Genomic DNA, 21,604 nt, shown 5'->3' on the forward strand with positions numbered 1-21,604 from the left:
AAAACCTGGATCTGTGTGGCAAAAAAGGAAGTGCTGGTGAGCCCCAATTGTATATACATGGTATCTTTCAACCACTACCATGAAGTGCATAGCATCACACACTACAACTGGTGATGTTCTGAATTGCTCTTTACAGGAGACAATTAATGTTTTGTTCTTTTTCTCCCAGTATAACTTTAACCTAAGAACCCTTTTCTTTTTTTGAGGACAAAACTATTCTAAATGAAAATAGTGCATCCAACAATGGAAACAAGCCGCCAACCCTCTTGAATAGGTAAGAATCAGAGCAGGAGTGTTCAAAGTATGATCCTATTTTTACCTCTGAAACAGTGCAGGATCTGGGGAAAAGCATAGCATGGGGTCATGTAATGCAGCATAACAATTCTTTCATGCCCTTTAACAATTCCATCATGCTTTGGAACCAGTCTTGCAGACGTGGTACGCGCACTCTCCCCACTTCTTCACCCCAGCCATTAAACGGGAGGGGGTGGAATACCGAACACTACCGGACCCATGACAAACCTCTGTGGAATTTCACTCCTTATCTCCTCCTACCCGGAGAGCAATCCATTAACTGGTACTCCTTGAGTGCTCCTTTTCAGCCATTTGTACACCTAATCTATTCCACCACCTTTTAACCTGCATTTCTCCAGCTGACATATGGGAATGTCATGTTCAGGATATTGCTGTCAAAAGCCAAAAAGCTCACTTGTTTTGCATTTCCATCAACCAGTGGGCCCTATAAATAGCATTATCTTGACCTGCTCTGAGCAAGAACTGGAGAGCCAAAGTGTGCTGGAAGCAAGTCGAGAGTAGGCTGGGGAAACAAGAAAGGCTGTCAAGCACTCCTCAGGCTGCAGAATGCAGTTGGAGGCTGCAGCTCGGCTTGGTGGGTCAAAGATGTGCCTTAGCAAATGCAGACTGCAACCCTAGCCCTCCAATCCTGGGGTGGGTGGGTGGGTGGAAAGCCTATCAGGTTCTGACAGATTATTCAGAGCCCAATATGTGTATTCATAAGAGTTTTAGAATTGGAAGGGACCTCCGAGGGTCAACTAGTCCACCCCCCTGCAATGCAGGAATCTCAACATGTGGTCCTCCATCCGGTTTGAAACCATACCTGACCATGCTTACCTTTGCAAAGGAGCTGGCTGTTTCATTGCTGCACCACTCAGATGCAAGGCTGACAGAGTTCAATGGGACTGACAACCTATTTTGTAGCCTAAATAGTAAGCATACTTACTGGTGTAAGCCCATCAACTGACCTTATGCCTGAGTAAATTTGAATTGAATCCAGATATATTTAGCACCATTTTAAAACACACACACGGCAACCAGCCAGTCACTTGAAAAATACCTCCAGGGCTGGCACACCTAGGCTGCCACACTTTGGGAAGGCCAACTAGGGCTGAAGAATGACTACCTGGAGCAGCTGCCTTCATTTATCTGCTTGTCCTCCCTGCTGGGCAGAGGGCTCTACATTGAGTGAGTAAGCAGGTGAGGGACGGTGGCTATTCCTTGGGTTTGGGAGCGAGTGATGGTGGCAAGGAGCTGTGCTGGCCTCTACTTGCTAAGCTTGCTGGATGTGTGAAGGATTTGGTCTACAAACATCTCACTTGCTCAGTCACCAACAGGGACATACCTAGGGGTTGGTTAGGTTGGCCCCCGCCCAAGGTGCAAGGCCAAGAGGGCAGAAAAATCACGCTTCTCCACTCTGGCTTGGAATGGCTAGGAGAGAAAGTAGCAAATGGAAGGAGGCACAGAGGCAGACAGAGGAGCCAACGGAGGAGGAGAAGGGAAGGCAGAGTAGACCCGAACTCCCGACCCCCCACATAACCATGGAGGAAGTCACTGGTGGAGACCAAAAAGCGATGAAAATAAAACATTTTGAATTTCTGGTCCATGGTCTTCAGAAGCTCCAAGACAGCTCCTTGCCAAGGGCACAAGGGAGCCTAGGTATGCCTCTGGCACCAACATGGTTGCATCAGCAGGGCAGGCAGCAGCCAAAGTGGTCTCTTCCCTTTGGGGAAGCTGCAGGATCCAATGCCAACTGTAGCTCCACCCAAAGAGATAGAGTGAGAAACAAATGAAGGCAGCAGCCCCTTGTCACACCTCCACTGCTTGTTGCCCGCTTGCCCTCTGACAAGGTGGGTCCAGCCCCTAGCATGGCAACACCCAGCCTGCAGCTCCACTGCAGTGTCAAGTGAGTGGCAGGCAGAGGTCCCAGGGAAGCAGGTGCTGCCTCTACTTCAGGCCCCAATCCCAGTCGCTGCGCTGGCCAATGGGACACCTCTGATGCTCACTCACAGTGGCAGACTCTGGGCTTTAAAATTTCAACAGCACCCTGGGCAACACCAAAATCCCTCCCCCGCCTTCTTCTGTTTTAAGCCATTGTTGCAGCACCCTCTTGGCTCAGTGCCCAACCAACCGGTTTTGCTCTCCCAAATCCACCTCTGCCGTTCACAGCAAGGTATGGAGGAGGCTTCAGGACCAGCCTAGTGGGCCCTTTGGGTCGGTGCAGCAGGAAGGATGTGAGGGGCAACCAGCCAACACACTCCAGATGTCAAATGTGGGGGCTCAGACCCCTAACAAATGTGACATGAAGGCTGGCAACATCAACCCTGCTGTGTGGGCATCCCTTGCAGAAAACCGCAGTGCCTGGAGACAGACAGGTTGTGGATCCACAGCAGTGACCAGAGGAGGAATGGCCGCTGGGAGGAGCACAGAGAGAAGAAATGCCCTGGTGCGCCTCCAGCAGCACAACTGGACGCCTTCATCTGCCCCAGCTGCAACGAAACATCTCTCTCCAGTATCAGTCTCTACCGTCACAGCAGATGTTGTACCTCTCCGCCGATTTGACTTCATCCCCAAAGGCACACTCTTCCATTGTCTCTTGAGACAGACGGATGCCAACAACAAAAGACCCCAAACTTTTAGTATCTGAGTCACAGAACTGCAGAGTTGGAGGAGACCCAGGTCATTTGAATCCCACCCCTGACTCTACCTCCTTGCTGTACTCAAACTATGGAAGAAGTCTGAGCAAAGCAGGGCTGGAAGGACATTCGAGAAGCTGTTCTTATGTAAATATAAACCAAACCAGTTTTAACAAGGTGAAGTAGAAGAGGGGTCCCACACAGCCACTAACACCAAGAAGCTAATACAACAGAGCCTTCCCCAACTCTTTCCTGGCTGCCCTCAGGTTTTGTTTCAACCTGCCATTTCCCGCTCCCCATGTCGCCGTCCGAGGCGAAGGGTACTCTGCACGCGCTCAGAGGAGCTGAATGTTTCCCCCCCCCGTAGGTAGGCAGGTAAGAGTGGGAAACAAACGGGGGAAAGGAAAACAGCGTATGTTAAGGCAAGACTAGAGCTGGCTGAAAACAGCCGTCTGAGATACCCCGGTGCGCCTCATCCCGCCGCCCGATCAGCCATTCTGCGCAACGGCAGCCTCACCGCCCGGCCCGCGGAGCCGGAGCAAGTGGCCCGCTCGCCCGGCTGCCCGTCGCCGCGCTGGCCCCGCCCTCGGCCCCGCCCCCGCGCCGCCGGCCAATCCGGCTCGGCGGAGGGGGAGGGCGATGCAGGCTTTGCGCCCGCCCTCCCTGTGGGCTTATTGAGAGTTATATCAAGAAACCCAGTTCGGAGCGAGCGAGCGAAGGAAGGAAGGAAGGAAGGAAGGAGGGAGCGCGCGGCGGAGACGGGAGGAGAAGCCTGCGCCGCCCGCCTCGCCTCGCCTCGCCTCGCCGGCCAAGCAACAGCCCGCTCCGGGTCAGCCGGGCAAGGCGGGGGCTCTGCGGAAAGAAGTTGCGCGCTCAGTTTCCCGGCGGCGCGGAAGGCGAGCGCAGCGCCTGGCGCGGAGATCGGGCGGCCGGGGCAGAGCGGGGCATGCCCTGATCCGGAGGAGCGGCGCGCCGGGGCTGGGGAGCCGGCGGTGTCGCCTGCCTCGCTTTGATCAGCATCCTCCTCGTCATCCTCCGAGTAAGGAGGAAGAGCAAGTCAATAAGGGAGGGGCAGAGCGGAGACGAGGTGGAGGGAGGACGAGAGAGACGCGCCGAGAGAAGCATGGCGAACCCGGACGGAACTGTGAATTTGTTCTCTGGAGTTGTGAATTTGCCACCGAGGAACGACACCTCTGCTCTGGAGGAGGAAGCGCCCGCCTTGCCGGCTGCTTGCTGATTCCCCTTCCACCTCTCCTCTCCCTCCCCAAAAGACGGATTTGGTGGCTACCTGGGTGCCCGATGCGTTGTGCGGGGCTTTCTCTGTGTCTTGGTCCTGGGAGATCGGATCCTTCCTCGGCGGCTGCTGCTGCTGCTGCAGTTCATCGGCACACGAAAAAGCGGCAACGTAAGTGCAAAGTTCCATATGCTTCTCTCTTTTTTGGAAGGGGAGGCATTTTTTAAAAAATAAAATGGATTTTAATATATATTCCGACGGGAGGGGGGGAATCTCCGCGTTGCTTTGGGCTTGAGTTTGCTGGCTCTGCAGCCCCTACCTGCCTGCATCAGTGTAATGGAAAGGATCACGGATATCAACGCGTAGCTTTTAATGCAGATGTCAGATCAGTGCTTCTGACCAAACTCTCGCCGCCTCCGCCTCCCCCAATCTTATAAGGACGCCTGGAGCTTTATTTGCTCCCATAAGGGCATCTGAGCAGAAGTCTCTCTCTCTCTCTCTCTCTCTCTCTCTCTCTCTCTCTCTCTCTCTTTCTTAAGCAGCACTATTAGACTGCAGTATTTATGTGTGGCAGCTGCTGCTAATAACACATCCGGAGGGGCAGCCGAGTGTCACTGACTGCATCACCCCCCCCCATACAACCCTCATAACAAAAAACAAACCAACCCCCAACAGCATCTTTCTGCATTTTCTTTGTAAACATCTGGCTTGCTGCTTCTGAGTTGGTTCAAGGCTGCCTCCTCCCCAAATCTTCTGTTTATGTTGAAGTTGAACCTTCTCCGGCAGATGCAAGTCACATACACTGGCACACTGGAACATCTGGAAAAGGTGACATTTTGGTTGGCTCTGGGGAAGAAACTAGAGGTCCTGTTATTGTCTTCCTTAGTTAATAGAGATGGGAAGTAGCCAGAGAGCTACTGCAGAAGCAGCAGTGTGAGCAGTTTGTCTGAATCGTTAAGAGATCCTAGACCATCTTACAGCACTAGCCTAGGATAAAACACACAAGCAAGAGGAAGGGGAGGAAAATGTAGCTGGGTAATTTAATTGGGAGAAGGCAGGATGCATGATGCTTTAAATTGCAGTGGGCATACAATTCATGCTATGCATTTTTTTTAAAAAGAACTTCCACTAAATTTTGGCATGGAAGGAGAAAGCATTGCATGGTATGCTCAGTTCAGTGGACTGATTTGAACAAACATGTGTATGTGTGTGTGCATGAGAGAGAAGAAAACGGCTTCTCTCCCATCAATCTTGTAACTAGTTAATTTCATTCTGAATGTGTGGTATACTGGCACATTCATGGAGAGGAACTGCTTGCACACACAAACGAAAGGAAGGGAGAAAAGCAGGTGCCGGGTGTTTGTAAGTGTGCTGCAGAAACGTGGAGCAGGGCTTGGCAGTTGCATCTGGTGTCAGTTAAAATGAGTCAATAACACTTCTTTTTTATTGTTGTTGTTGTTGTGATTGTGTTGACAGTGGCTGTCTGGAAGCAAGAGCTCTGATGTGATGCATTCTGCAGTCCTCCCCTTGCGAACGAGGCAGCAGCATTCCATCGTGGAAACCTTGAAACCCTAAAACCCTGAGAAGGAGCTATAAACACATTATCATGGACCTGAGGGATTTTTACCTGTTGGCTGCCCTGATTGCCTGTTTAAGGCTGGATTCTGCTGTGGCTCAAGAACTTATTTACACCATCCGAGAGGAGCTACCGGAAAACGTCCCCATCGGGAACATACCAAAGGATCTGAACATTTCTCACATCAATGCCGCCACAGGAACCAGCGCCAGTCTTGTCTACAGACTGGTCTCCAAAGCAGGGGATGCCCCTTTGGTGAAAGTGTCCAGCACCACAGGGGAGATCTTTACCACCTCCAACAGAATCGACAGAGAGAGACTCTGTGCAGGAGCTGCCTATGCTGAAGAGGACGAGTGCTTCTTTGAGCTGGAGGTGGTGATTCTCCCCAACGACTTCTTTCGGCTGATCAAGATCAAAATAATTGTGAAGGATACCAATGACAATGCCCCCATGTTTCCCTCCCCTGTCATCAACATCTCCATACCTGAAAACACTCTGATCAACAGCCGCTTTCCGATCCCGTCAGCCACAGACCCCGACACTGGTTTCAATGGGGTGCAGCACTATGAACTTTTGAATGGGCAAAGTGTTTTTGGGCTGGATATCGTGGAAACTCCAGAAGGGGAGAAGTGGCCTCAGCTGATTGTGCAGCAGAACTTGGACAGGGAGCACAAAGATACCTATGTGATGAAAATCAAAGTTGAGGATGGAGGAACCCCCCAGAAATCCAGCACAGCTATCCTCCAGGTCACAGTAAGTGATGTCAATGACAACAGGCCGGTTTTTAAAGAGAGTCAGGTGGAGGTTCACATACCAGAGAATGCCCCTGTAGGTACCTCGGTCATTCAGCTGCATGCCACAGACGCAGATATAGGAAGCAATGCGGAAATCAGATATATTTTTGGTGCCCAGGTTGCTCCTGCAACTAAAAGACTCTTTGCTTTAAACAACACAACTGGGCTGGTGACAGTTCAGAGGGCCTTAGACCGAGAGGAAACTGCCATCCACAAGGTGACCGTGCTGGCCAGTGATGGTAGCTCTACACCTGCCCGGGCAACTGTTTCCATCAATGTGACTGATGTTAATGATAACCCCCCTAACATAGACCTCAGGTACATTATAAGTCCCATCAATGGCACAGTGTACTTATCTGAGAAAGACCCCATCAATACCAAGATTGCTCTAATTACGGTCTCAGATAAGGATACTGATGTGAATGGCAAAGTGATCTGTTTCATTGAGAGAGAAGTGCCATTCCACTTGAAGGCTGTTTATGACAACCAGTACTTGTTAGAGACCTCTTCCTTGCTGGACTATGAGGGCACCAAAGAATTCAGCTTTAAAATAGTTGCCTCCGATTCTGGCAAGCCCAGTTTGAACCAGACTGCCCTAGTAAGAGTTAAGCTGGAAGATGAAAATGACAACCCTCCAATTTTCAGCCAGCCTGTAATTGAGCTGTCCGTTTCCGAAAACAACCGCCGTGGTCTGTACTTAACAACTATTAGTGCCACAGATGAGGACAGTGGGAAAAATGCAGACATTGTTTATCAGCTTGGCCCCAACGCCTCCTTTTTTGATTTGGATCGAAAGACAGGGGTTTTGACAGCTTCCCGAGTCTTTGACAGAGAAGAGCAGGAGAGGTTCATTTTTACTGTTACGGCCCGAGACAATGGCACCCCTCCCCTGCAAAGTCAAGCTGCTGTAATCGTTACAGTATTGGACGAGAATGACAACAGTCCCAAATTTACTCATAACCATTTTCAGTTTTTTGTGTCAGAGAACTTACCAAAGTATAGCACCGTAGGAGTGATCACAGTGACTGATGCAGATGCAGGAGAAAATAAAGCTGTCACTCTTTCCATCTTGAATGACAATGAGAACTTTGTTCTGGATCCTTACTCTGGAGTTATAAAGTCCAACGTTTCTTTTGACCGAGAGCAGCAGAGTTCCTACACCTTTGACGTCAAGGCCATCGATGGAGGACAACCGCCTCGTTCTTCTACCGCGAAAGTCACTATAAATGTCATGGATGTTAATGACAACAGCCCTGTGGTCATCTACCCACCTTCAAATACTTCTTTCAAGCTGGTGCCTCTCTCTGCTATCCCTGGCTCTGTTGTGGCTGAAGTGTTTGCTGTTGACATTGACACGGGAATGAACGCTGAGCTGAAATATACAATCGTAAGTGGAAACAACAAAGGTTTGTTCCGTATTGATCCGGTGACGGGTAACATTACCCTGGAAGAAAAACCTACTCCTACTGATGTAGGGCTGCATCGATTAGTGGTCAATATCAGTGACCTGGGTTATCCTAAATCTCTGCACACCCTTGTCCTTGTGTTTTTGTACGTCAATGACACGGCTGGAAACGCCTCTTATATTTATGACTTGATCCGCAGGACTATGGAAACACCTTTGGACAGGAACATCGGGGACAGCAGCCAGCCTTATCAAAACGAGGACTACCTTACCATCATGATTGCTATTGTGGCAGGTGCCATGGTGGTCATTGTGGTGATCTTTGTCACTGTTCTGGTCCGCTGCCGCCACGCCTCCCGCTTCAAAGCTGCCCAAAGGAGCAAGCAAGGAGCCGAGTGGATGTCTCCTAATCAGGAGAACAAACAGAACAAGAAAAAGAAGCGGAAGAAAAGGAAGTCTCCCAAGAGTTCCCTGTTGAATTTTGTTACCATTGAGGAATCCAAACCGGAGGATGCCGTTCATGAACCTATCAATGGGACCATTAGCCTTCCAGCTGAGCTGGAGGAGCAAAGTATAGGAAGATTTGACTGGGGCACGGCCCCACCCACCACCTTTAAGCCTAACAGCCCTGATCTTGCTAAGCATTACAAATCTGCCTCTCCACAGTCCGCTTTCCATCTTAAGCCTGACACTCCCGTCTCGGTGAAAAAGCACCACGTGATTCAGGAACTCCCTTTGGACAACACCTTTGTTGGGGGCTGTGATACCCTTTCCAAACGCTCTTCCACTAGTTCAGATCACTTCAGTGCCTCAGAGTGCAGTTCCCAAGGAGGCTTCAAGACAAAGGGCCCCTTGCACACCAGACAGGTAAACGAGCACTTTTACTGGTCTATAAGTACTGCATACAAGTGCCCACTCAACCAGTACTAAAGTGCCAGGATATATTTTCTTTCACTGTAATTTTAGCTTAGTTATAATATGCATAGAGCAAAGCGGGGGAAATAGCTGCCCCTTTAGTATCTCTCTGGGGCAGGACTATGCATTTTTAGAATGAATACGATGGTCCAAAGTTGTAAGTTGCCAACTTTTTTTGTTTTAGAAAGAATGACATGCACACACTCACGTACAAGTTCATTCATGCATTCACACGGACACCTACCTACCTACCCAGAGGTTAAAGGCAATTGTGTGAAGTTTGTCAAGAACATCTTAGTATAGAGGTTTACTGAAGAAGAAAGCATATTTTTCAGTCTGCCAATTTCAATTCAAAGGGAAAAATATATATCTACATATATATTGAACTTTTCAGGATTAAATGTGTTAGCTTCTGATAAAAGAAAAGTTGGTTACACATGAGGCTGGCTTAAGTTTCTTTTGTTTTTGTTTATTTCAAACTGATTTGGAACATTTGTAAGTTATTGTCGTTCAGGGGGTTAATTTTTGTCCTCACAAAGGCTCAAAGATTGTGTTGCACTGTGTTTGTTTGGCAGGCTATAACTAAGCTATTAGGAAGTCTTCCTCTGTTTTGAATTACAACGATTTTTGTTGTACAGTAGTAAAGTTGTGTGTCTGTTAGACAAGAGGATTTTTGTTTTGTTTGTGTTTTGTTTTGTTTTTAAAAAATGGCCAAAGTACACTTTCAGAACGAATGCATTTTGCTTTGAATAAAACATGAATTATGCAGAGAGAGAAATCACTCCATTGTAAATATGTTCTCATACTATAGTGCATAAGTGATCTGTCATTACTCACTTTTAAGCTGTGAAACATGCCATATGAAAAAAGGATTAGGATGTTAGGAAAATTCGTATTTCAACCAAATCCAGCATTAGGGTTTTTTGGGGGGTGGGGTGGGGTGGGGGTATTGTTTCTTAGGTCAAATAATTCCTTGCTAATAAAGATTTAAATGCGGTGCTGTCTAATTCATTTCACGGGTGCTTGTCTTTTGCCACTAAATTAGAATGTCAGGATCGGCCTGTAGATGGCACTAAGGTACTATGTGGCTTGGGGCTGGCTAGCTGCCAGTCCTGCAGCAGATAAGAAATGGGGGAGGGAAGGTTCAAACTGGTACTAAAGCCAAAGAAACCTTTTATTTAATGACAGTCGCACTGAAGCGACCAGTAGTTAAGCTAGCGTGTTTTGCAGTGGCTCCTTAGCGCTTAGTTTTCATTGCATCAATTGTCTAAGGCTTTAGCTGTCAAGCACATATCGCTGTTGGCATTATATTCTCTTGCATTTTGGTGGATTGTTTGGGCTGATCACAGGGGCCATAGTCAAGAGAACACAGGACAAGATACTTTTTAATAGGTTTGTGCCAGGAGAGGTGAATGGTGACCATTCTTTAGCTTGAGTCATTTCCCCAGCTGTATGTTATGCTTCTCAAAATTGCATCTTGACTTTTGGACATATCTTGGATAACAAGGCACTGTATTTAAAGCCCACACTTAGGAAGTATCTTGTTGAAGTAATGGTCCCCAAAACACTCAATAAATCCCTTAAAAGACATTTGAGGGGGAAATCTTCACACAGATATCTCCTTCAGAAGTATTTCAAAGCATCTTAGGCTCCTAAAATAACATCCACAGTCATTTATGCACTTCCCTCCAGATAACAACAACAACAACAGAATCATGACTCTCACCAACCGTTAAACCTCTGGATATCAGTAGAACTTGAGTTTAGATTGTGCTCTCTCCCTCTTTATCATCTTTTATTTTTGTTACTCAGATTTCTCACATTATTTTGATGTTAAGTGCTTCTGTTCCACTTTAGTTTTCATTTCCTGGGCTCTGTTACAAGAATGAGTCTTAACTTCTTTGAGGAGTCAAATGGAGATTAAGATCACAAATCCAAACCGATTTACCTGGCAGAGCATGTAAGCACCACCCGAGAGACTCAAGGATTCAGGGTGAGGGAAAATTAAACGCAAAGTGTTCCTCTGTATCTTCTTTATTGTAAAAAAGAGAGAGGATAAACAGTTGACTTACAGTTTTAATTGCATCACAACTGTAAATGTGGATTTGCTATTTTTAATGATGCATAATTGGATTGTGATGAGGGATGGATAAGATCCAAAGTGATTCAGACAGCACCTTCTTTCACTGGTAGATCAGCAAGCTTTCAGATGGTACAGAACTCTTGCCTTATCAATAAATACAGTCCCAAATAAGGGTGCTCTCTAAGCTAGTGGGATCCTGAATGTTCTTTGTCAGCAGCAACTAGGCAACCTTCATTTTAACCAATGGAAAGGTGGTTTGAGGTGTCGATACTTCCCAGTGAGTAGTTAAATGGATGTTGGTTTACACGTCAAGGCTTGATATGAACGCTAGATTCTCCGTTTCATAAAAGTTCTGTGCTGATACGCGATTAGAACCACCAGTATCGGGCTATAGATCAAAACTGGTACACTGTTACTGTGGTTTTCATTGAGTGTTGCAATTCATGATGCAAATCTCCACAGATAGTTTTGTTTTCAAAAGGTTTTGCTCAGGCCATTCATCAGTTTATGGTTAGTAGTCCTAAAATACTGGCAAATAGCACAGTCCTCTTGAAGTGCACAAACCCCATTGAAATGAATAAAGAAACTATTGCATAACTCCTTTTAGTTCAATGGTGTTTCTGCGGGAGAACTTGGCATGTTTTATACATTGTTATCAAGAGAAGAACGTCTTGGGTTGTTGGAGGGCAGCAGTAAGTGTCTTACTGCTTCATTATTATTCTTGATAGTTTCTATTTTGGTCATTAGGTGGCTAAATATGGGATGTAGCGCCATAGAAGAGTCTCCCAAGCAAACTTTGCAAAAGTGGAAGCTATAGAAGAAAACGGCTGCACTCTGGTGTGGATCAGGTTTATTTCATTCAGACTTGTGAAGGAGAATTCACCACCATAGATTGTGCTATATCTTTGCACCCACCTTTAAGTCAGCTGTATAATAAAAAAATGGAGCAGTCCCAAAATCGGCTGTCATTTTTCAACAGTTGCCCTGTTAGGAATATGCAAGAACACACCCTTAGCCTGGGTTAAGCCTGGGTTAAGCTCAACAACGTAGCCCTGATTTAAGTAACCAGTCTGAGTATAGCTAAAGACTAGGAGACAATGCAGTTTGTTTTGCTCTGAAGAACCTAACATTTGAAAATCATCCTTATTGTGAAGGGGGAAGATTTTTTTAGTACTGTTGGGTTTTATATTTTTTACCCCACATTCCTTTAAATAAGTCTTGCCTTGAAGCAGGCAGTGTTCAGGTTGTTAGTGATTCCACCTGAGCCTTGGTCTATTGGATTGTTGTAAATGAAAACATTTAAAAGAAAAGAAAAGCCCAGCCTAGAATCCTAGATGACATTGATTAATTTGAGGTAATGGACTGATCCTAAGATTTGCAAGACTAGCAAATAAATACTCAGGATAATGAATATTTAACAATAGAACTTCGTGAGCTGCGATGGTTTATTATTTTTATTATTTTTATTATTTTTATTAGAATATTATTCTGAATTCCTTAACAGAAATGTCAACAAAGGTATTTAGAACTGGTATACCAATAATGTTAAATGCAAGTGTGTAAGTTTAAGAGCAGAACCTGTGGCCTTCCAGAGGCATGGGAGCTGCAAAGAATTCTGTTGTCATAAAGGAGAAGATTAATGCTTTGAGTAGACAAGGTCCTGAAGGATAGGTATTGCTGCCTTAGATGAAGCCGCACCAATTGGACACATTGGCTGTGGGGAAGAGACCAGAAGCATTTCCTTCCATTTCCATCTTAACCACAGTTTGTCAAGAATTGTTGTTAAGTTTTACATAAATTCTGCAAAATAACAGAAAGATGAACCAAGCTTTTCAGACTGTATAAGGCTAATCTGAACACTCTGATTTTAGTCCCATGGAAAAGCAAAACCATCTTGCAGGGCCTGAGATGGAATATTTCCCTTGATTTACGGCTCATGGGCAGTTGAGTGCAAATCCTCCAGGTTGCAAAGCAAGGATTCCAGCACGGAGCCACAATGATTAGGAACTGTATTAATTAGTCTTCATCATGTTTATTATGATGGGGTGCATATATATATATATATATATATATATATATATATATATATATGAGATAGAACCTTAAATAATTGTAGAGGAAACTATAAAATGAATATAGGGCTCCCTTAAGCAATGCAGAAAACTCCTGACAAGAAGCTAGTGCTGTAGTTAACTAAGCTAAGAAGGCACAATCCCCTCCCAGGTGGCTTGTTGTACTGTGATTTATTTCCTTATATTTACTATAAGAGCTGATAAACACCAACAAAACCTCTGTTAAGCATTCTCATAAAACTAAGATTGTAGGCAGAAAGAACAGTTGTGGGAAACCACAGTGGAACCGCATTGTGTAAAGAAGCAGGCCCACACGTTCCGTCAATCAAAACATTTTGGTTTCATGATTTTGCCTATTTGCTTATTTTATTTGTTTAGCAAAAGTTACATACCACTTGATTGTCGTAAAACCTCTCAAGCAGATTACATGGAATAATAAAACTTACAGTAAAAAAAAAACAAAAAAAATTTAAAGAATTGATTTTTTTTTAAAAAAAGATTAAAGCATTTCAGTGTCTACATGTCTGGATAGATAGGCTTGCCTAAACTAAATTTGTTTAAGTGGGGCCCAAAAATCTTACAGCAAAGACGCCTGCATGACTCGCATAGGCAGGACGTCCCAAGGTTGTCGGTGTTGCCACACTAAAAGGCTGATTTCTTACAGCCGTGGAACAACCATGATGTGGCAGCCACAACTGTTCCAATTCCACAGTGTTTAGTGAAGAATGGCAAAAATATGTTCTTTCATTGTGTTGCTGGTGTGTGTGCATAAGACTGGGGCAATGCACTGCATTTTCAGTCTCGCCACAATTTTAAAACCTTACTCATTACTTCCATATATATATATCTATGTGTGCGTGCGCGCACAAACACAGATATATATATATGTGCAAGTAAAGTAAAGATTTTAAAATTGTGGTAAGACTGAAAATGCTGTACATTGCCCCATTCTTATATAACTTCTTCTTTTTTTAAAAAAAAAGGTAGCAGGTTTTGTTCAGCTGTCTAAAGAAATTCATCTCTGAGCTGAGACCAAGCATGGAAAATGTCGGCTGAAAAGATTTTCTTTTTTTCTTTTTTTTTTAACGAAGTGAAAAGCATGTGAAAACAGGGGGTTGTAATGGAAATTGGAATATAACCTTAAGCGATAATACTACTTTCAATAGCAGCAGTAGAAATGCTAAGCAAGGCATTCAGTTTAAACTGCAAGAAGCTTCCTACTTCCCTTTTTTTTTAATTCACTGGGGATTTTTTATGCATGTGGTGGTTTTTCTGTTGTGTGTATGAATCATTAAGGTTTGTTTTTCCATTGAAGTGCAATGTATAACTTTCTTAAATCGCATCACATGTGTGTGTGTCAGGGGGAGGGAGTAAGATGCTAAGAGTTCAGCGCTATCAGAGTTTTGTAATAGAGTTCCTTTGTGTATAGGGACAAGGAAGGATCTTCTAGTTACCATTTCAGATTTTCATTTTCAAAGGATATATTTTTCTGGCACAGCAAAACCATATCAGCCACACTTTATTGACAGCAGTTTTATTGTAGCTGGAGGCTTTACAGTAAGCTGTTTATTGCTGTTCCCTAACTCAGTTGACAGCAATTGAGGAATTAATTTCCTTGCCCCCAGTGTGCTTTCTTGGGTATAAACAACAGATGTTTAAGATATGAAAACAGTGACCCATTTACATTTGACAACTTTTTAAATACACAGTTCTACTTGGCCTAAAATTAAGCGGAAATTTGGTTTGGGGCAGAATGAGATCCAACATGTTCAACATTTTCTGGGACGAACTGTTTTCCTCAACAGCAAAACAGAATTCTAGGATTTAATATTTCTGTGAAAAGTGATGTTCATAGTTGATGTTTATATTTGCTATAGACAGACAGCTATTACCTCCCCTCCCTTTGTTACCCTATCTTTCCCACAGCCAATTTTAGATCGTAAACACCTTGGGATCACCTATCATTTTCATGTTTTGCTTATGTATAATTATTAATAATAGGCAGAGATGCACCTAGGTGTTTTTCATCTGGGAGTAAACGGCAATAATTCCTGTGTAATTCATTGATCACGTTGTTTCTTGCTCTGCATCTTTCTTTATGTATCAGTTACTTTTCAGCCTGCATAAACTGCAAACCCCAACAGAGTACAAAGAGACACCATAGTAATTCATATAAGATGTAGCATCTATTATCCCCCAAAGATCTTTCCACACTGTAGTCAGAAGTATCCTCGTCCTTCAGACTCAAAAGATCCCTCTGCTCCTTTGCTCCAGCGCAGTTGTTGATTCAGTCAATTCTCAGTGGGACAGGATAACACTGAGGACTACTTTATATGCTAACATTTCCTACTTAGAAATAATGCCTGTAAGATGAATCTCCACATATAGAAAACACGCATTTTTGTGATGCATGAAGTTTTTTCCTGCTGTTGCAAGCAAATAGATCAGGCAGCAACTAAGCACAATTGGCCAATTCCTACACTCAAGATGGAAATAGTACTTGAGGTGTATTTATTACACTCCTTTATGCATTACAGGACTTGAGCCCAAAGCAGCTAAAGTTAGTACCAACTAACAGCACAATCTTATGCATGTTTACTTGGAAGTAAGTCTTGCTTTCTTGGAAATGTGTTTATTATTTCAGCTTAAGGCAATCCTATGCTCCCTTACTTTGGAGTAAGTCCAGCGAACTAACACCAGTTAAACAGGTAGCAGTTTGGGCAGCATCTAAACCAATGGAATGACTTTGTATTGCCTGATGCCCTGTTGCTTTGATAGAACAACTATATTGGGTTGGATTGGGGAGCTCATGCATTTTCCTAGGTAAAGGTAAAAGTACCCTTGACCGTTAGGTACTCTAAGGCTATTCTTGATTCATCAGACCAAATGATGTAGCCTCGCAGGCTTGTATTGTTTGACAAGCTTCCTGTTTTTGCAGCAAAATCAATAGCATTTTTGAACCATTGGAGGTCTACCTTATATGCTTCATGGGCTGCAGTTGGCATGATGAATTTCCTCCTGTATTGAAATGTATCAAGATGCACCAAAATTGATTATCATGTTACACTGGGCCATTTTTTGCAAGTATTATGCATATTTCATAGTGTGTATGAACACTGTAACTTGAGCTGGTCGCTTAGAAATGTCAGTTTCTGCATGTTGGGTTTTCACTTGGCATTGACAAAGATCAGCACAGTGGACACAGCAAACGACTTCTGGGTCACATTGCGCACTGTTCACATTCATTCAAACATGAGGGCAGTCTCTGGATTGGCAGTGCTTTTCTAAAAAGAAAAATAATGTGAAAAATAAGTATTTTTCCTTCAAACAATCTTGATTTCACAAAGTGGGGCATGCGTGAATTACTTTTTAAAATTTATGTGAGATTGTGTGTGTGTCCAGATGTGTGACTGTATTCAGATGTGAGTCACCTGATTAATAGGCAAGGGATTCCATCTATATTTGAAATGTGAATTGGAATGCATGTCTTGAAGCACTGCGCTGTCTTGCGCTGTGCATGTACTTATGGTACCTTACTATACCTGGTTCAGGCCTAATGCATATACCAAAAAAACAGGGTCCATTGTATTCTTTTAATCGCAACATGCAGTAATGTGTACTGTATAGCAACACCGTCTTGTGAAATATAACTATTGCAACTAAAGTTATTTTGATTGCTGGTTGCTCTGCAGCTTACCACTGAATTTCTTGAAACTTAAGTATTACACTATGCAATTTAATTGCATCACTGTACTTTCAAAGGAACCTCGGCACACCTTTTACTCAGTTGTGCACCATAGTTGAAAGCGGCAGCCAGCATTTCTATTCTAGCACCTAGTAACAGAAGGTTTCCTCAGAATCCTAACAATAAAAAGAAAAAAGATTCAGTAGTAAATACAAGTAGCTGTGTTTTCAAGCAGTGACTTCTAATTATAATAGCCCCCTTTCTGTGTTTCTGCAAGAAGAAAAGCAAAGGAGCTTAGTACTGTTGAATCAGATCTACAAACACTGCCTGTTTATCACATATTTTGGGTTTGTCTGAAATTCCACTGCAGTGTGGCCTGAGATTCGAAAGTTAACTAAAGTAGTGCTGATTTGGAATAATGTTTTATTTGGAATGTGCACGCAGTATTGGCAGAGTGATTAAATAAATCTTTGTTAGGCTGCAATGCAGACAACAATAATAGAGGTTTTGGGGTCAGGACCTCAGCTGAGAAAAGAGCTGACCAGCTCAAGTTCCTCCTGTGCGAGTATTCCGCCCTACATTCTCCCTTCTCCCTGTAGTACAGCAGTGCATTGTTAAGGTGGCCTGTTTTAGATTTTCTGCATGTACAGCAAGGAGGGAGGTTTTCCCTCACTGGAAGTATTTACTAACGCAGAGCGCAGTCCAGCCAAAGTGCAGCATTCATAAGTCCCATTAATTTCAATAGGTAAGTTAAGCCCATCTCCCTTCCTGAAATCAATGCAGTTTAAGCTCTTTTCTGCTGTTTTTCTGCCCCCCCCCCCACCCCAGAGTGTCATGCTCTGTTTCCATGCTATTGCTTTCTCCTGATTCCCCTTCACACACACATTCTCATTACTCTGTTTTTTCCCTCTCAGAATTTACCTCCCCTCCCCAATTCCCACAAATGCTTTTCCTCCAAATTTCCCCTGAATGAACTGCTCCTTCCTCAGTTTCTCCCACCATATATTGTATTTTCTCAATCCCCAACGTCAATTGTCATCCCGCCTCCACTTCCCCAGTTAATTGCTTCCTCTACCCAGTTCCTATTTCCCCCCTCAGATTCCCTCCTTGATTAACAAATACCTTTTGAAAAATCATCATGCTCGATTACAGTGAGTTTTATTAATAGAAGGTGATAATCAAAATTCCAGACAAAAGTGACACACAGTGTGATATAATCACAAGCAGTTGAGGGGTGGGGCTCCCTTTCCCAGAAATGACACAGAGTTTCAGCCCCCAGGAGATCCATTTTCTGAGAGACCCCCAAGATCTTCCATAGAGTCACTGAAATAATTTTGCCAGGGCACGCCAGTACTTATTTTAAGGCAATGAGCAATGTGACAATCCCACCCCACCCACCTGCTATTGATGCATGTGTCAGATACCTGCCTTGGTAGCAGAGGAACCAGAAGATGGGCAAAACCATACATCTACAGCTGAGTGCATTTTCTTGTACGCACAACTGCAGCCAAGGGCAAAGCAAAAAACCACCATGGGAAGCTGCCTGTCTGATCTGAACAGTGAATACAGAAGTTGGTCCTTGCATTGCAGCTGCTATAATTTCTTCTAAAAGCAGTGTTTTTGAAGGTGCTGTGAGAACTGTGGAAAGACCTATGGCTGATCAGTCCTTCTCAGCACTGCTGTGCCTGGAAATTCATTCTCTCTCTCTCTCTCTCTCTCTCTCTCTCTCTCTCTCTCTCTTTCACACACACAGAGAGAGAGGGAGAAAGAGAGAGAAGACAAATGAATATAGCAGGGTTGGGGAAATGCATGACTTCTTAGAAGTATAGGTATTCAAACAAATGCCTTAGCATTGTGTGAGTCTGACGGACACCTCATCAGACATTTGTATTTGCGGTGTAATTCCTAAATATGAATTCGCCTTAGAAATCAGAGGCAGGAATGTGCCACTTCCCCAACCCAACTTCCCTTGTGAAATGTCATTAGACTTACCAACATCTTTCTTTTTAGCTTCCCATTCATGTCATCAAAGGCTCAAATTCTCTCTACATTTTGCTTTGGACAAAAGTGGGGATATAAAATAAGGGATATGTGAGTGGTGCCCTATCCTGACAATTCTGCTAGTCTAGTGAAACTCTCTTAGCTCCCTTTTTGCCCAAGCAGGAATCTGTACAGATTTGCCTTGACATTTTGCTTCAGGCAAGCAGCAACTCTAATATTTTCTTCCAAAATGCACAGGAGGGGGGAAAGATCTTCCTCCAGCGTCAGAGGCAATGTGCCGCCTCCTACCAGTGGCTGGGAATCATATGTTGCACTCAGGTCTGTCTTGCAGGCTTCCCATAGGCATCTTGCTGACCACTGTGACGAACAGGATGCTGGAACAGAGGCTGGTCCAGCAGGCTCTTCTCATCTACAGTGGTGCCCCGCAAGATGAATGCCTCGCAAGACGGAAAACCCGCTAGACGAAAGGGTTTTCCGTTTTGGAGGGGCTTCGCAAAACGAATTTCCCTATGGGCTTGCTTCGCAAGACGAAAATGTCTTGCGAGTTCCTGCAGGGGTTTTTCCCTTTCTCCCCCCTTTTCCTAAGCCGTTAAGCTGCTTATCAGCTGATCGCTAAAAGCCGCTAAACCGCTAATAGCGCTAATCCGCTAAGCTGTCAATGGGCTTGCTTCGCAAGACGAAAAAACCGCTATACAAAGAGCCTCACGGAACGGATTAATTTCGTCTTGCAAGGCACCACTGTATGCTTGAAAACCCTACACTTTACACAGGAGCATAGGAAGTTGTCAGACTCTCCATCTAGCCCAGTAGTGCATTAACAAAGGCTCGCTCAAGAGCTCCAGCATATAATCTAATACCAGATCCTTCCAAATGGAGGGAATTGAAACATCATGGAATCATAGAATTGTAGAGTTGGAAGGGTGCCCAAGGGGCATCTAGTCCAAGCCCCATGTAGCCCTCCAACCTCTTCTTAAAAACCTCCAGAGAAGGAGAGTCCACCACAAACAGCTCAGTGGGAGATGGTCCCTCTTCTGGAACAGATGAGTCCGCCTGCCATTATTAACTAACGCAAGAGTTGTGCATTTTGCTCTTGGCTACAAAATCCCAAATGCTACATGAAAACCTGCCAGTTAATTTCTCTTCGCTTTTGCTCCAACACTTGAGGGCAGATACCTAGACTCGTAAACTGGTTCTACTGAAAAAGTATTGGCCTATTGAGTTGGAATAGCTCAGCTGGTAGAGCATGAGGCTCTTAATTTCAAGGGTGTGAGTTTAATTCCCATGTTGGGCAAAAGATTCCTACATTGTAGGGGGTTGGAGTAGATGACCCTTGGGATCCCTTCCACCTTGATTCTATGAGGGTATATAACATCTGTACAGTGTAGCAGCAGGTTTATGCCTCGCCCCAACACTGCCCAGGTAATGTTAACATGGGATGCTCCATGAGGAGGCTCATAAACAAAGCTTGTGCTAGCAGTGGCGTAGCGTGGGGGGTGCAGGGGGGGCCGGCCGCACCGGGCGCAACATCTGGGGTTAGGGCAAATCCACGGGTTAGGGGGCGCAAATCCACGGGTTAGGGGGCGCAAATTACTTGCCTTGCCCCGGGTGCTGACAACCCACGCTACGCCACTGTGTGCTAGTCTCTCCCCTCAGACAGAAGCAGAAGGAGTACAAATCTGGTTTTCATGCATACAGACAGAGCCGTCTTTCCCATTGGTCTTAGTGGTTTGTTGCGCCAGGGCGCTGGCTCTCAGGGGCGCCCTAGTGAGTGGGGGAGATGTGTGGCTTTGCCGGTAGCCTCCCCTTTCCCTGAGCGCCCGCCAGCTGTGCCCTATGTGGCTGACGGGCGTGCAGCCTTCCCAGGCTGCCTTCTCGGGCCCCCCATTGCTGGAGAGCATGTCCACTAGCACATTTTCCTGCTTGATCTCCGCCGCCATGCCAGGGCGGTGGGGGAGGCAGAAGACATTTTCCACTGCCCCCTCCCTTGTTTTGGAGTTGCTGGGGGGGGGCGCCAGAGGGATCTTTGCACCACAGCGCTGGAGACGGCCCTGCATTCAGACCACTGTGTGGAATGTCCATATATCACATTAAAACCATATATGTGCTGACCTTTGGTTTCTACAGAAGGGTAGGTTTCCAGAACCTGTTCTTAACTTGTTTCAATTTCAAATGCTACTGGTGGCAGGAACAAATTTCAGTGGGTTGGTTCCAGATGTAGTTATGTTTAGAATACATCTATTAAAATCAGTGGGATAAATTAGTCATGATTAACTTAAATGGCATTGGTTTTCTGTGGGTCTCCTCTAAGGATGTCTGTGTCTGGAACCAACCTGGTGCATGGGCAAGATTTGAAATTGCTTTCAGAATGTGACAGCAGTAACCTGCAAATGTCTCTCATATTCAAGCTATCAGAATTCACCGTAGCAGGAGGTAGACTAGACGTCAGTTTAAAGCTACAGCAGTAGAACCTGTATATATATATATATATATATATATATATATATATATATATATATGAGAGAAACCAAGTGCCAGGGAAATAAATAAATAATCCCACATCTGCATCTGTCTAAGGATAGTAAACCTGGCCTGTTGAAATGTAATCTCTCATGTACTGTGGAGACAGACTTTTTTTTCTATTTGAGATTTCATCAGGTTTTATTTCAAAAAGCTGTTAAGTCTGTCAAACATTTCAGTTTGAAAGAACGCTCCCACAATTTTTTTCTTTTGTTATTTGTATGCTACAAATGAAGCAGAATGTCAGTCACCAGAAATCCAGAATGAGGAGAGTGATATATGGTGCGTTTTTAGTTTCATTTTTAACACCCCCCACCTTTTCTCCTGGTAACAGAGATTAATTTAAAAACTGACAAATAATAAGACTGGAGTCCCCTTTCAGATGCTAATAT

The 21,604-nt window shown here is 44.6% G+C and overlaps 1 protein-coding gene across 11 annotated transcripts in view; it reads left to right on the forward strand.

Moving 5' to 3' along the window:
• The first annotated feature begins 3,937 nt into the window (after positions 1–3,937).
• The window catches only part of PCDH9 (protocadherin 9), a 776,895-nt gene continuing 759,228 nt past the window's right edge, over positions 3,938–21,604 (forward strand). For all 11 annotated transcript variants that reach the window (XM_081857987.1, XM_081857991.1, XM_081857992.1 and 8 more), the window contains exons 1-2: positions 3,938–4,335; positions 5,641–8,806. In XM_081857987.1, the coding sequence (XP_081714113.1) occupies positions 5,771–8,806 (3,036 nt within the window). In that variant the 5' untranslated portion in view covers positions 3,938–4,335; positions 5,641–5,770. The remainder of the gene's footprint in view (positions 4,336–5,640; positions 8,807–21,604) is intronic.

Source organism: Podarcis erhardii, assembly GCF_964252035.2.
Source record: "Podarcis erhardii genome assembly, chromosome: 4".
Classification (NCBI taxonomy): Eukaryota; Metazoa; Chordata; class Lepidosauria; order Squamata; family Lacertidae; genus Podarcis; species Podarcis erhardii.